The following is a 12,321-nucleotide window of genomic DNA, read 5'->3' on the forward strand; positions in this document are numbered from 1 at the left end:
CGGCATAAAGAAATTTTTTTTCTTTTCACATGAGGAAAAAAAGCATTTCTGCCTCTGGTAGTCTTGAGTGGCATCTAAATGCATATGGCTCATTATTTAACCCTCCTGAGAGCATTGCTCTTGACCCTTTATTAATTGCTCTTTTATGAAAAGAGTTTAAGCATCAGATGTCAGGGAAAATGTGTTTTGGTCCACACTGAAATACTTTATTCTCACTATTGATCCGCCATAAAAGCAATCCCACTGAAGTCCCACATCTCATCAAGGTGTGAAATTTATTCTTGCACAGATGGGCCAATGCACCACTTCAGAGGCGCATATGCCTCAGGTGGTGAATTTCACCCAACATATGTAGGATTTTCACAATCTAATTTCAAATGGCATCTTCTCTACAATTATGGTATCTTGCCAGGCCGTATCATTCACTCACTCCAACAAAGAGATCCAAAACTAAACAATATGAGAACTCCTCCTTTTTTTGGCATATAGAGATTGGATGAGCTTTACACCAGGAGGTGGGCCCAAATCCATAATTTTATTTAGCATTATCTAATAATCCATCTCCATAGCAGACATGATGTCAGATTAGGTTGAAATAAATGTTGTGCTCTTCCAACCACAGTGTTAGCAGTGGCTTGTGTAACATTAAATCACAAACACTATGTTAATGCAATAATAAAATTGCATGGTTAAGCAACCAAAGCTTTAGAAATGATAAAATTAAAACTGAATGCATTACCTTAATGCTCCCACCTTATGTTTATTATGTATTAATGCACAATCTTTATTTACATGATTACACACTATGAATCAAATAATACCATTTCTCAGATGCATTATTTATATAACAAATACATATATTACATCTTGTATTATGTTATTGTATTATTATATATGTAATATCTTGTATTATATGTATTACTGTGTGTATAGCTGACGAGGCCCCAAAAGTAATTTTTATTAAAATTGCACAATATAATATCTGAGTATACTACAAATAAAAAATATTGTATACTGCTGTATAGTAATAGTGAAAATGTGCTCATATATAGGGGCATATATTTAAAATTACAATATAAACACTTTCAGTGATCATGTTTCTTCAGTTATGATTAAAAACTTCTTACTTTAAATAATTTACTTAGTAAAACTAAATACTTAGCCCCTAGAAATATATGTATGTTTTAAATGCTCTTATGGAGAAAAAGTGTTTGTAACTTGTACGTCTATTAATATACTGATAACTTTCTAAGTAGTAGTATTTAAGTATAAATTCTGTGCTGTAATTCTCACTCGTTAAACAAAGAGTTCAACAGTGTTTTGGAAAGATGAAAGGCAAACACAGAAGTTTACAGTTTTTATCCTACAAAGCTCCATGTAGTCTATAAAGATAAAATAATACACAATATATTGTGAGGAGTGGATGTAGCTGAACACCATTTTGGGGGGATGAGGTGGGGTGGGAGTGGTGGAGGACCAGAATCCAGGACAGCATTTGTGGACCCTCACCAAGATTAAAACACTGGATATTATGATATTTTGCTCAGAGTTTTGCTTCAATCTGTTTTTAATGATGTTTTGTAAGGTATTAATCTTGTCCTTGGCAATTACTTATCTGTTTCCATTGTAGCTTACAAACTACTCCAACAGAAGCCTATTGATAGACTTTTTTAAACAATATTTCTGGCCAGAAGAAACCTTTATGTTACAGTAGCTTTGGCATCAGAAGCTGAAATCTGCAAAATATTTAATTTCCTCCCTTTGTCCCTTTCTGTTCATTCATTCATTCTGTACCTATCATTTAATATTTCAGAGTGACATAGAATCATAGGACTGGAAGGGACCTTGAGAGATCATCTAGTCCAGTCCCCTGCACTTATGACAGGACTAAGTATTATCTAGACCATCCTTGACAGGTGTTTGTCTAACCTGCTCTTACAAATCTCCAGTGATTGAGATTCCACAACCTCCCTAATGAATTTATTCCAGTGTTTAACCACGCTGACAGTTAGAAGTTTTTTCTAATGTCCAACCTAAACCTCCCTTGCTGCAATTTAAGCTCATTGCTTCTTGTCCTACTCTCAGAGGCTAAGGAGAACAACTTTTCTCCTTCCTCCTTGTAACAACTTTTTATGTACTTGAAAACTGTTATCATATTCTCTCCAAGTCAGTGGTGGGCAACTTGTGGCCCATCAGGATAATCTGCTGGCAGGCTGCCAGACCGTTTGTTTATATTTGCACAGTTATCTGCAGCTCCCATTGGCCGAGAACGGGAAACCGCGGCCACTGGAAGCTATGGGCGGCCATGCAAATGTAAACAAATGGTCTGGTGGCGTGCAGGTTGCCACAACAGCTGTAAGTCTTCTCTTCTCCAGACTAAACAAACCCAATTTTTCAATCTTCCCTCATAGGCCATGTTTTCTAGACCTTTAATCATTTTTGTTGCTCTTCTCTGGACTTTCTCCAATTCATCCATATCTTTCCTGAAATATGGTGCCCAGAACTGGACACAATACTCCAGTTGAGGCCTAATCAGTGCAGAGTACAGCAGAAGAATTATTTCTCGTGTTTTGCTCACAATACTCCTGTTAATATATCCAGAATGATGTTTGCTTTTTTTGCAATAGTGTTACACTGTTCACTCATATTTAGCTTGTGATCCACTATGGCCCCCAGATCCTTTTTTGCAGTACTCCATCCTAGGGAATATTTGCTTGGTTACTTTTTTGACAGTGAAACATTGAGTTGAGGACATGTTACGTTCTCTCCAAAAGATTTTATATCATATGCTGTAAAATGCAATAAAAAGAAAACTGCAAGAAAAACAAATCAGTGCTCTTACCTGGTAGGTTCATTGGTAGACATATAAGAGATTTATTTTGGTGGGGAGGTCCTTCACTGGAATTTGCCAGCAGGCACATCCAGTCAGCTTGACATCCCGAAGTAATCCACATCTTGCTACCATTTATGACATAATCATCGCCTTTTCTTACTGCTGTTGTTTTGATACCTATTTAAAAACAAATGTGAAATAAGAGGTTCTTTTCACATGGGAGGGATCAGGTGATTGAGGTGTGATTGGTAGAGTTAATCTCTCAGTTACATCAGCCGTCAGACAGCTAGCATTCACTCATTGCTCAACAACTGTTGAGAGTAGTGGAAGCAAATGCTAAAGATATCATAATTGTTCATGTGCATTCATTTAAGTCATATTTCAGATTAAAAAATACCAGGTACCAGGGCCGACTCTAGGTTTTTTGCCGCCCCAAGCTCCGAGAGAGCAACTGCCCAAAGAAAAAAAAAAAAAAGGATGGCCGGAATGCCGCCCCTGGAATTGTGCCGCCCCAAGCATGTGCTTGTTTTTCTGGTACCTAGAGCCGGTCCTGCCTGGTACCACAATAGGATTGTGCAGACAACCTTTAAGTTTGAATGACCACTCTGCTCTACTGCATTTTAGGTAATCTAAAGAAAAAAGATGAATGAAATGAAACCAATGAGAAATGTGGGGAACCAGATCACCTAAGCCAGTGGTTCTCAACCAGGGGTACACGTGCTTCTGGGGGTATGCAAAGGTCTTCCAGGAGGTATATCAACTCATCTAGATATTTGTCTAGTTATACAGCAGGCTACAGAAAAAGCACTAGTGAAGTCAGTACAAACTAAAATTTCATACAATGACTTGTTTATACTGCTCTATATACTAAAATGTAAGTACAATATTCATATTCCAATTGATTTATAATTATTAGGGCTGTCAAGCAATTAAAAAAAGTAATCGCACTCAACTGTGCAATTAAAAAAATTGTGATTAATTGCACAATTAATCGCGCTGCTAAACAAGAATAGAATACCATTTATTTAAATATTTTTGGGTGTTTTCTACATTTTCAAATATACTGATTTCAATTACAACACAGAATACAAAGTATACAGTGCTAACTTTATATTTATTACAAATATTTGCACTGTAAAAAACAAGAAATAGTATTTTTCAATTCACCTAATACAAGTACTATAGTGCAATCTCTATCATGAAAGCTGAATTTACAAATGTAGAATTATGTACAAAATAATAACAGAATTCAAAAATAAAACAATGTAAAACTTTAGAGCCTACAAGTCCACTTAGTCCTACTTGTTCAGCCAATCGCTCAGACAAACAAGTTAATAGATAATGCTGCCCGCTTCTTGTTTACAATGTTACCCAAAAGTGAGAAAAGGTGTTTGCATGGCATTGTTGTAGCTGGCATCGCAAGATATTTATGTGCCAGATGTGCTAAACATTCATATATCCCTTCATGCTTAAACCACCATTCCAGAGGACGTCTGTCCAAGCTGATGATGGATTCTGCTCAACAATGATCCAAAGCAGTGTGGACCAATGCATGTTCATTTTCATCATCTGAGTCAGATGCCACCAACAGAAGGTTGATTTTCTTTTTTGGTCAGGTTCTATAGTTTCTGCATCAGAGTGTTGCTCTTTTAAGACTTCTGAAAGTATGCTCCACACCTCGTCCTTCTCAGATTTTGGAAGGCACTTCAGATTCTTAAACCTTGGGTTGAGTGCTGTAGCTATCTTTAGAAATCTGATATTGGAACCGTCTTTGTGTTTTGTCAAATCTGCAGTGAACATGTTCTTGAATCAAACAACATATGCTGGGTCATCATCCTATAATACCATAACACAAAATATATGGCAGGATGTGGGTAAAACCATGGAGCAGGAGACATACAATTCTCCTCTGAGCAGTTTAGTCAGAAATTTAATTAACACATTTTTTTAAACAAGCATCAGCAGCATGGAAGCATGTCTTCTGGAATGGTGGTCGAAGCATGAAGGGGCATTTGTAAGTTGCACTTTCACAATAAAGAGATTGCACTACAATACTTGAATGAAGTGAATTGAAAAATACTATTTCTTTTGTTTGTCATTTTTACAATGCAAATATTTGTAATCGAAAGCAATATAAAGTGAGGACTGTACACTTCGTATTCTGTGTTGTAATTGAAATAAAAAAATTTGAAAATGTAGAAAAACATCCAAAATATTTTAATAAATTTCAATTGGTATTCTATTGTTGAACAGTGCGATTAAAACTGCAATTAATTGTGATTAAATTTTTTAATCATGATTAATTTTTTTGAGTTAACTGCAATTAATCAACAGCCCTAATAATTACATGGTAAAAATGAGAAAGTAAGCAATTTTTCAATAATAGTGTGCTGTGACACTTTTATGTCTGATTTTGTAAGCAAGTAGTTTTTTAGTGAGGTGATACTTAAGGGTACGCAAGACAAAGAAGACTCCTGAAAGGGTTACAGTAGTCTGGAAAGGTTGAAAGCCACTGATCTAGGCTGCCCTAAAGTCAGTCCCCCTGGTTGTTTGAATATTTCCATTGCCTAAAAGGAACCTTGTGTGAAACAGAGCCAAGTAGTAACATGGCCAAGGCCCCCTTATGCCTGATTGATCCTCGCTTGCCACTTGGAACCACTGGCAGCTGGTAAGTAGAAGACTAGCCTTATACCGGAGACCAGACCCCTCCCCCCGGACGGGGTGAGCACAGAGGTGACTGAAGGCCTCCTTTGCACCCCACATTCCCTTTCTCAGCTGCATTGAGTGTTCTTCCTCCCTCTTCAGTTAAACAGAGAGACCTCTTAAGAATAAAAACAGATTACCTTTGATTTTCCAAAGTGTTATTCCAAGTGTATTATGCCAGTCAAGTTAGATGATAAATAACTTGTATCTAAGCAGAGAATTGAAGTCACCAACTATCTGCACCACTCCGTCCCAAAATCAAAACCATATTTAGAAAGTTCTGATATTGATTTAATTTAACCAGAAAGGCATTTGTTAAAATAATTAGACAATGCTGTGTTTCCCCTCCTAGTTACTTCACGTTAATTTACTTTCTGTTACTGGAAATAAAACTACTGATAACAGTGAACTTTCCTACAAACAGAGCCAATTTACTGGAAAGAAAATAACGGTGCATGGTACAAAGAGATTAAGGCATATCATTTCCATTACCGGTATTGAGACTAAACCCCCACATGTAACATTGAATAATGATCCTGGAGATATATTTGTCTTTAGAAATCAGAAATCAAAATGTAATCTGTGTTTTTGACAGAGCAAATATTCTAGAAACTGAACATTTTACATGGTTTTATTGACCAAGAAACCTCAGCCACCATGAGATATAATCTCATTAGCCCTGTCTACAGGATAAATTTGTACCATTATAACTTCTACTAGTTCAAATGAACCACTGTAGTTTGTAATAGAGCTGTGTGTCTAAACTAACCATAATGGCCAGTGTAAATCTGTTCACTGTATCCACAAACAGTGCCACTTCCAAGCACTGCAGTACCAGTTCATTGTGGGTTCCTCTTCACTGAAAAAGGGTGTTGTGGGAGTAGCAATCCATATGTGGAGATGTGATATATCAAATTGCTTTTCTGCAAAGCACGTTCCATTTAATTGTTCAAGAGACAGGCTGCTTTATGCACTGAACAATGTAATGGCATGTCTACATAGAGAGTTATTCCAGAATAGCTATTCCTAATTAACTATTCCTGATTAACTTCATGTGTTGGTGCTCTTATTCCAGAATAACAGTGCCTTATTCTCAATCCATTTTGTTCTGGAATAGGAGCGTCCACCTATGGAGTTAATCAGGAACAGTTACTCCACTTTAAATTCACACCCCACCTTTTTCCAGATTAACTTTCATATGTAAATACATCCTTAATTTATAACACAGTCTTTAGGTATTGAAACAAGAAAAGGCGTATGATTACAGACATTGACTACAGAAAACTTGTATGCACAACATGACAAACTACATTAGCTCTAAACAAGAAAATAATCAACATTACAGGAGGCATTTTACACTGCACAGAGTGGTCAATGAAGGAGTTGCAGGATTGTGCTGGAAGGTCGTATTGCAACAGTAAAGATGAAATGCCAGGGCTTTTAGTACATATTAGCATTGAAACAGTGCAGGGCAGAATGCAGTAGTGGTCAGATTAGCTTTTCACAAATGCAATGGCAATTGTGCTGGCAATCCCGCCACACAGTTCCAAGCACTCTTGTATGTTGGGACAAGAGATGTGTTGCAAGAAGGGTAGGTGCTGGCAGTGTTCGCTCTCTAGCACAGACAAGGCTAGAGAAGTGAAACTGAGCAGGTGCAATAAGTAAATAAAGACAAAAGGGCAACCAGTAAACGACAGCAAAACTCTAGGGTCAGTATGAAAGGCATCTGTAAAATGTCTTCCCTGACATTATAAAATTATACTATCGTTTGAAAATAATTTCAAGCATATTAACCTTTTCCTGTATTTCACAAGATTACTATCTCCCCTAACTTATTTAGATAGTGGAGTCAGTTGAAAAGTACAATTTACAGCAGAATCTGCAGTGAAGGAGTCACTGTTTGTGAAATCATAAAGGAAATGGAAGAAATCGGCATTATGATACATTAATGCAGTTTCCAGCCGACTGCCCAATATCTTCTAGTTGTCACCACTGTAAACAAGTTCAGATCTCCATTAGCAGGTGTTGCAAGTGCTATGTCTATATCAGAAAGCTGTGCTGGTCTAGGGCTATTTTCTGCAATATGGAGAGTTAACTCATTCAGTCTCTTCAAGCACAGAATACTTTTCTTTTGAACAGTGGGCCAGATTCAGCAGTGACCTAAAGAATGACACCTCCCCACCTTACTTTATAATCTCGTTAGTTGTGCTTTTTTTTATTCTCTCACGAGGAAGTAAATCACACTAGATTCACACATCTGTTGAATGACAAATCAGTGCAAATTACACCACTTTACCACTTAAATCCATTTCTGACCAGTTTATGAGAAAGTATAATTTACACTAATATTTACATCATTGCTGAATTTGGCTCAGAGACTTCCATGGTCTTGTTGGTCTGTTCCCCTTTTCCAATCTTGCCCATACTAGTCATTTTTCCTAGAAATTTCCTACCAAAGCCACCATGGTAGTAGCAATGATGGGGGAATCCAGATAAACAGGGTACTGACATTTTCATCACCATGTCATCTAAGTTTTGCTTCAGTATGTTAGCTTTAGCAATCTTAGGCATAATCAGTTTGCTTACTTGCAACATCTGACCCTGCTCCAGGTTCACTGACTCCTAAACAAGCCACTACTTCTCCAGCTATAGTTGGTACAAGGAACTGTCGTTTCAGCTCATCAGAACCAAATCTGCAATGAAAGAATGGAAACACAGACTGTTAAAGACTTTTGAAGGGGAGTTATGCATATAAAATCTAGTCTTTCTTGGTGAAACGCACTCCACCCACTTATATAATGTATCTCTATGTGGGTGGTGTGCCCAGAGCAAATCTACCCTCCAAGCCCAAGGATGGGATAGAGATCTGCCAAGCTCACATTCCAACCTCTGGCTGGAATAGCAGCCCCAACTACTTTGTATCCATTGTGTTGGGGGTGTCCAAATCTGTGTAAATGTGGATCCAGTGACCTCTCCCCAGCCTTCTGTGCCAATCCACATTGGGCTGGCATCAAGACCATTTCCTAGGGTTGCCAACCCTCCAGGATTGGCCTGGAGTCTCCTGGAATCAGCATCCATCTCCTGGTGACCAATGAAAGCAATCTGGGAGATTTTAATACGATATTTTAAGAAAATGACATTATGTCATGTTGGGGAAAAAAATCTCCCAGAACAGCTTCAGAGTTGGCAACCCTACCATTTCCTCAGTGTGTCTTCCATACCACCACTCACACTGCAGACTCTTTTGCAAACCCTCTGAACAGGGCTTAAGTGGTATGAAGGGTCTTGTGCTAGACCGCTGCATGGCAGGGGATTTCCACCTGCCATGAACATTAGTACTACAGGTGTTAGATAGGGTGCATCTTAAACTGGTTTTTAAATCATGCAAGGAAATCCATTATTTGCTTCTTCCTATCACATCTCCCACGAGCCTGCACTAATGCAGAGGTAAAAAAGAAAACAAGGAAAACCACTGACAGCATTTTTTCTGCAAATTTAAAAAAATATATTTAATACTTCGTCTGTCTTCTGACAATATACAGCATCTGTGAAACTGCAATTCAACAACTTGGCTATACTGTGACATTCAAAGAAAAATTCTGCTGTCTTGCAAGAAGTTAAACTGTGTTTTAAGAAAATGAGTTTTATGAAAAAGTAAACTTGTTTTCCATCATGAAAGATGGGTCAGGAGAAAAAAAAATCAGTTATTCAGGCAAAACTCCCACTGTGTTGGCTATGTAAAAAATGTCGGTGGTTCAAACAAGCCCACCTTCAACAAACTATAACTGATCTGTCCCCATTATTACTTACTGCTCTACCCATTTTTGTGGTGTTTGCAAATTTCACCAACAATGAATTTATATTTTCTTCCAAATCACTGAAAGAAGTTGAATAGAATCAGGCCAAGAACAGATCTCTGCATGACCCCACTAGAAACACCCCCACTGGATGATAATTCCCCATTTACAGTTGGTTTTTGTGATCTATCAACTACCATGTGTTTAATCAACGTAATATTGGCTACATGGATTTTGCACAGAGCTATTTTTTTTTTCAACAGAATGTCATGTGGAATAAGTCAAATCCCTTACAGAAGCTACCTTTATCAAACAAACTTGTCATCTCATCAAAATATGATATCCAGTTTGTTTGACAAGAACTATTTTCCATAAAACCATATTGATTACTATTAATTATGCTATCCTCATATCCTATGTCATCTTTCTGTGACTTTGTCCAGAATCATGTCAGCAGCCCCAATTATAGGAACACCAAGAAACAGACTGTGGAGTCTTTGCTCTTTCTCCTCATACATTGGGACAAGTTCTGTTTGTTTTATAGATGCAGAAAGAGTGCTCTGAAGACCCAAATATACCCATATTGACAGGGATGATCAAACTGCCACTGATTGTTCATTCACCGAACAAAACACAAAAGTAAATATATGTTATAGTGCAGCTGGTATCATTGCTGTTATTAAAAGTTGCCCAACACTTCCGATTATAAAACCTGGTTTTCAGTTGCTTACAACTTTACCAAACTTTAATTGTTTGGGGCTCATATTTTCCATGAGTGTCTGCCTTAGGCTAGATTTTTTTGAAAGTTTCAGCCAAAACAGTTCAGCTGTTTCTGGGATCAAGATTAGGGAAAATACAGTGTTTTGCCATTTAAAATAATCCTGACAACCTTTTCTTTGAGAAACTCTCATGCACCAATGTTTTGGAAAAGGGAGTTGAAATTTGGCAGGGATGTGACTTGTGCTGTTCCTGTGGAACTGGCCAAGTTATAAGCCTCTGTAAAATCTCAGTTCACACACTTTCAGTAGAGACTTAGAATTTAGCAGCTAAAATCTCCAAAGATTCCATCCTCACTGAGCATGCTGTAGCTCCTCACAACTCCTAGCACTGACCGGACTGTGCATGCACCATTCCCACAGAGCAACTGAGCATATTCCATGCCACCTTAATTTTAGCATTTCAGTTCTTGACCTCTGCAACCTTAATGTTCTTTTAACACATTTTGATGTATAATGTATATAAAAATAAAGCTCCTTGTAGCCGCTGGAATATTTTTTTCCCCGGTCCATTGTATAAGATAATAGGTCCCAACTGTGGCACATTAATCATTAATGTCAAAATAGCTATGTAGAAACTATCTATTCTTTTTTGCCCCATACTTGGTATTCATGACATTCCACCAACATTACTGTTAATACTGAAGAAATTATTAAATATTATACTGTAGATGATGTTAAATGGGGTAAAATAAAAAAAAGTCACAGCAGGATCCAAATCCCATTACATTTCCTTGATCCACTTCTTAGTTCTGTTTATGTGTACTCATTTAAAAGCTGAAAGCCCCCTTAATTCATCTTAAATAGCAATGAATTTGCTTTTTGACAGATGTGATTCTTGATGCATTGACTGAAAATATGTCGACTGTGCATCACTATTCTGGTTTAATAGAGCTGATGATCATCCTCCTAAGGAGAAAAGCTGACAGTTTTCATTCTTGTTTCTCCTACTCCGAGGGAAAAAAAGCTGTGCTGAAGTGAATTGATTAATTAGTAAGGAAGGAACGTTTCTAATTAGGACTGACACTTTCCGACATACTGTTAGCTGCAAATTGTAGTTTTGAGTATGAGCAGCTGCACTTGGTTCTTTACACTACACTTGGTATTTGATTAAACCACATCAAGCTTTCTTGTTTCTGAGCTCACACATTCAAATGGATGATCATCTAACCCACTTCAAACTAGATATGAAGTCTTCTGGGATAAGGTACCACTCCTTACACAGGTGGTGCAGCAATCCTTGTGAGATTAAATGTAACCGCTGATCATGAATGAACACCAGTAAATTCAAAAGGACCAAATCTTGACAAGAACGACACAGCTACTTTTAAAAAGAAAAGGAGTACTTGTGGCACCTTAGAGACTAACAAATTTATTAGAGCATAAGCTTTCATGAGCTACAGCTGTAGCTCACAAAAGCTTATGCTCTAATAAATTTGTTAGTCTCTAAGGTGCCACAAGTACTCCTTTTCTTTTTGCGAATACAGACTAACACGGCTGCTACTCTGGAACAGCTACTTTTAGTTACTCATTATCTAAGGAAATATAAAGCTGAAAAATAGTCTTAGATGAGAAAATCTTAGACACATCTGCATTATTCCACAACATGTAACAGTGAAAATGATTTAAATGACTTTGCTCATTCACTGTCAAGTAGTCTATATATCAATTCCAAATAGTCTCCTACTAGTCAATATCAGAAAGGCAAAGGTCTAGTCATTTGTAACTGGTACAACACACCTAATACAATGAGTCCTAATCCTGTGTGGGGCCGCTATGTAGTAATATAATAAACATAAATAATATCACTACTTTTTAACTACTTCTTAGCCAGGTCAGTTCAGACTAGAATTAATTTGTTTATTGTAAGTTAATAGAGAACATTTTCTTAGACAAAGCCTATTCAGCCAGAGAATCAAAGGTTGGATGATTTCCACTCGGGCTCCACTCTGAAATTCTCAGAGTAAAACACAATTTAATGTGACTTTAGTATGGGCATGTCTACACATGAAATTTATTTTGGATTAACTTGATTTTTGGGGGGATAAATTGCCTTGTGTCCACACAAGTTTTTTCTCAATTACCTGGGGTCTCAATACTCATTACAAACTCCACTCGCAAAGTAAATTTCCATAATAAGGTTGGCATGAATTTATCCCCAATTTGAATTAACAATTCCTCCGTCAGTCCTCACACTGCTTTTCCACACCGC

At 37.3% G+C, this 12,321-nt stretch overlaps 1 protein-coding gene across 2 annotated transcripts in view; it reads right to left on the bottom strand.

The window, feature by feature from the left end:
• The window catches only part of LOC119851029 (probable acyl-CoA dehydrogenase 6), a 145,797-nt gene that overhangs the window by 14,022 nt on the left and 119,454 nt on the right, over positions 1-12,321 (bottom strand). For both annotated transcript variants that reach the window (XM_043509291.1, XM_038390188.2), the window contains 2 exons: positions 8,123-8,229; positions 2,843-3,010 (listed from right to left, as the gene is read on the bottom strand). In XM_043509291.1, the coding sequence (XP_043365226.1) occupies positions 2,843-3,010; positions 8,123-8,229 (275 nt within the window). The remainder of the gene's footprint in view (positions 1-2,842; positions 3,011-8,122; positions 8,230-12,321) is intronic.

This window comes from Dermochelys coriacea, chromosome 2 (assembly GCF_009764565.3).
Source record: "Dermochelys coriacea isolate rDerCor1 chromosome 2, rDerCor1.pri.v4, whole genome shotgun sequence".
Lineage (NCBI taxonomy): Eukaryota > Metazoa > Chordata > Testudines > Dermochelyidae > Dermochelys > Dermochelys coriacea.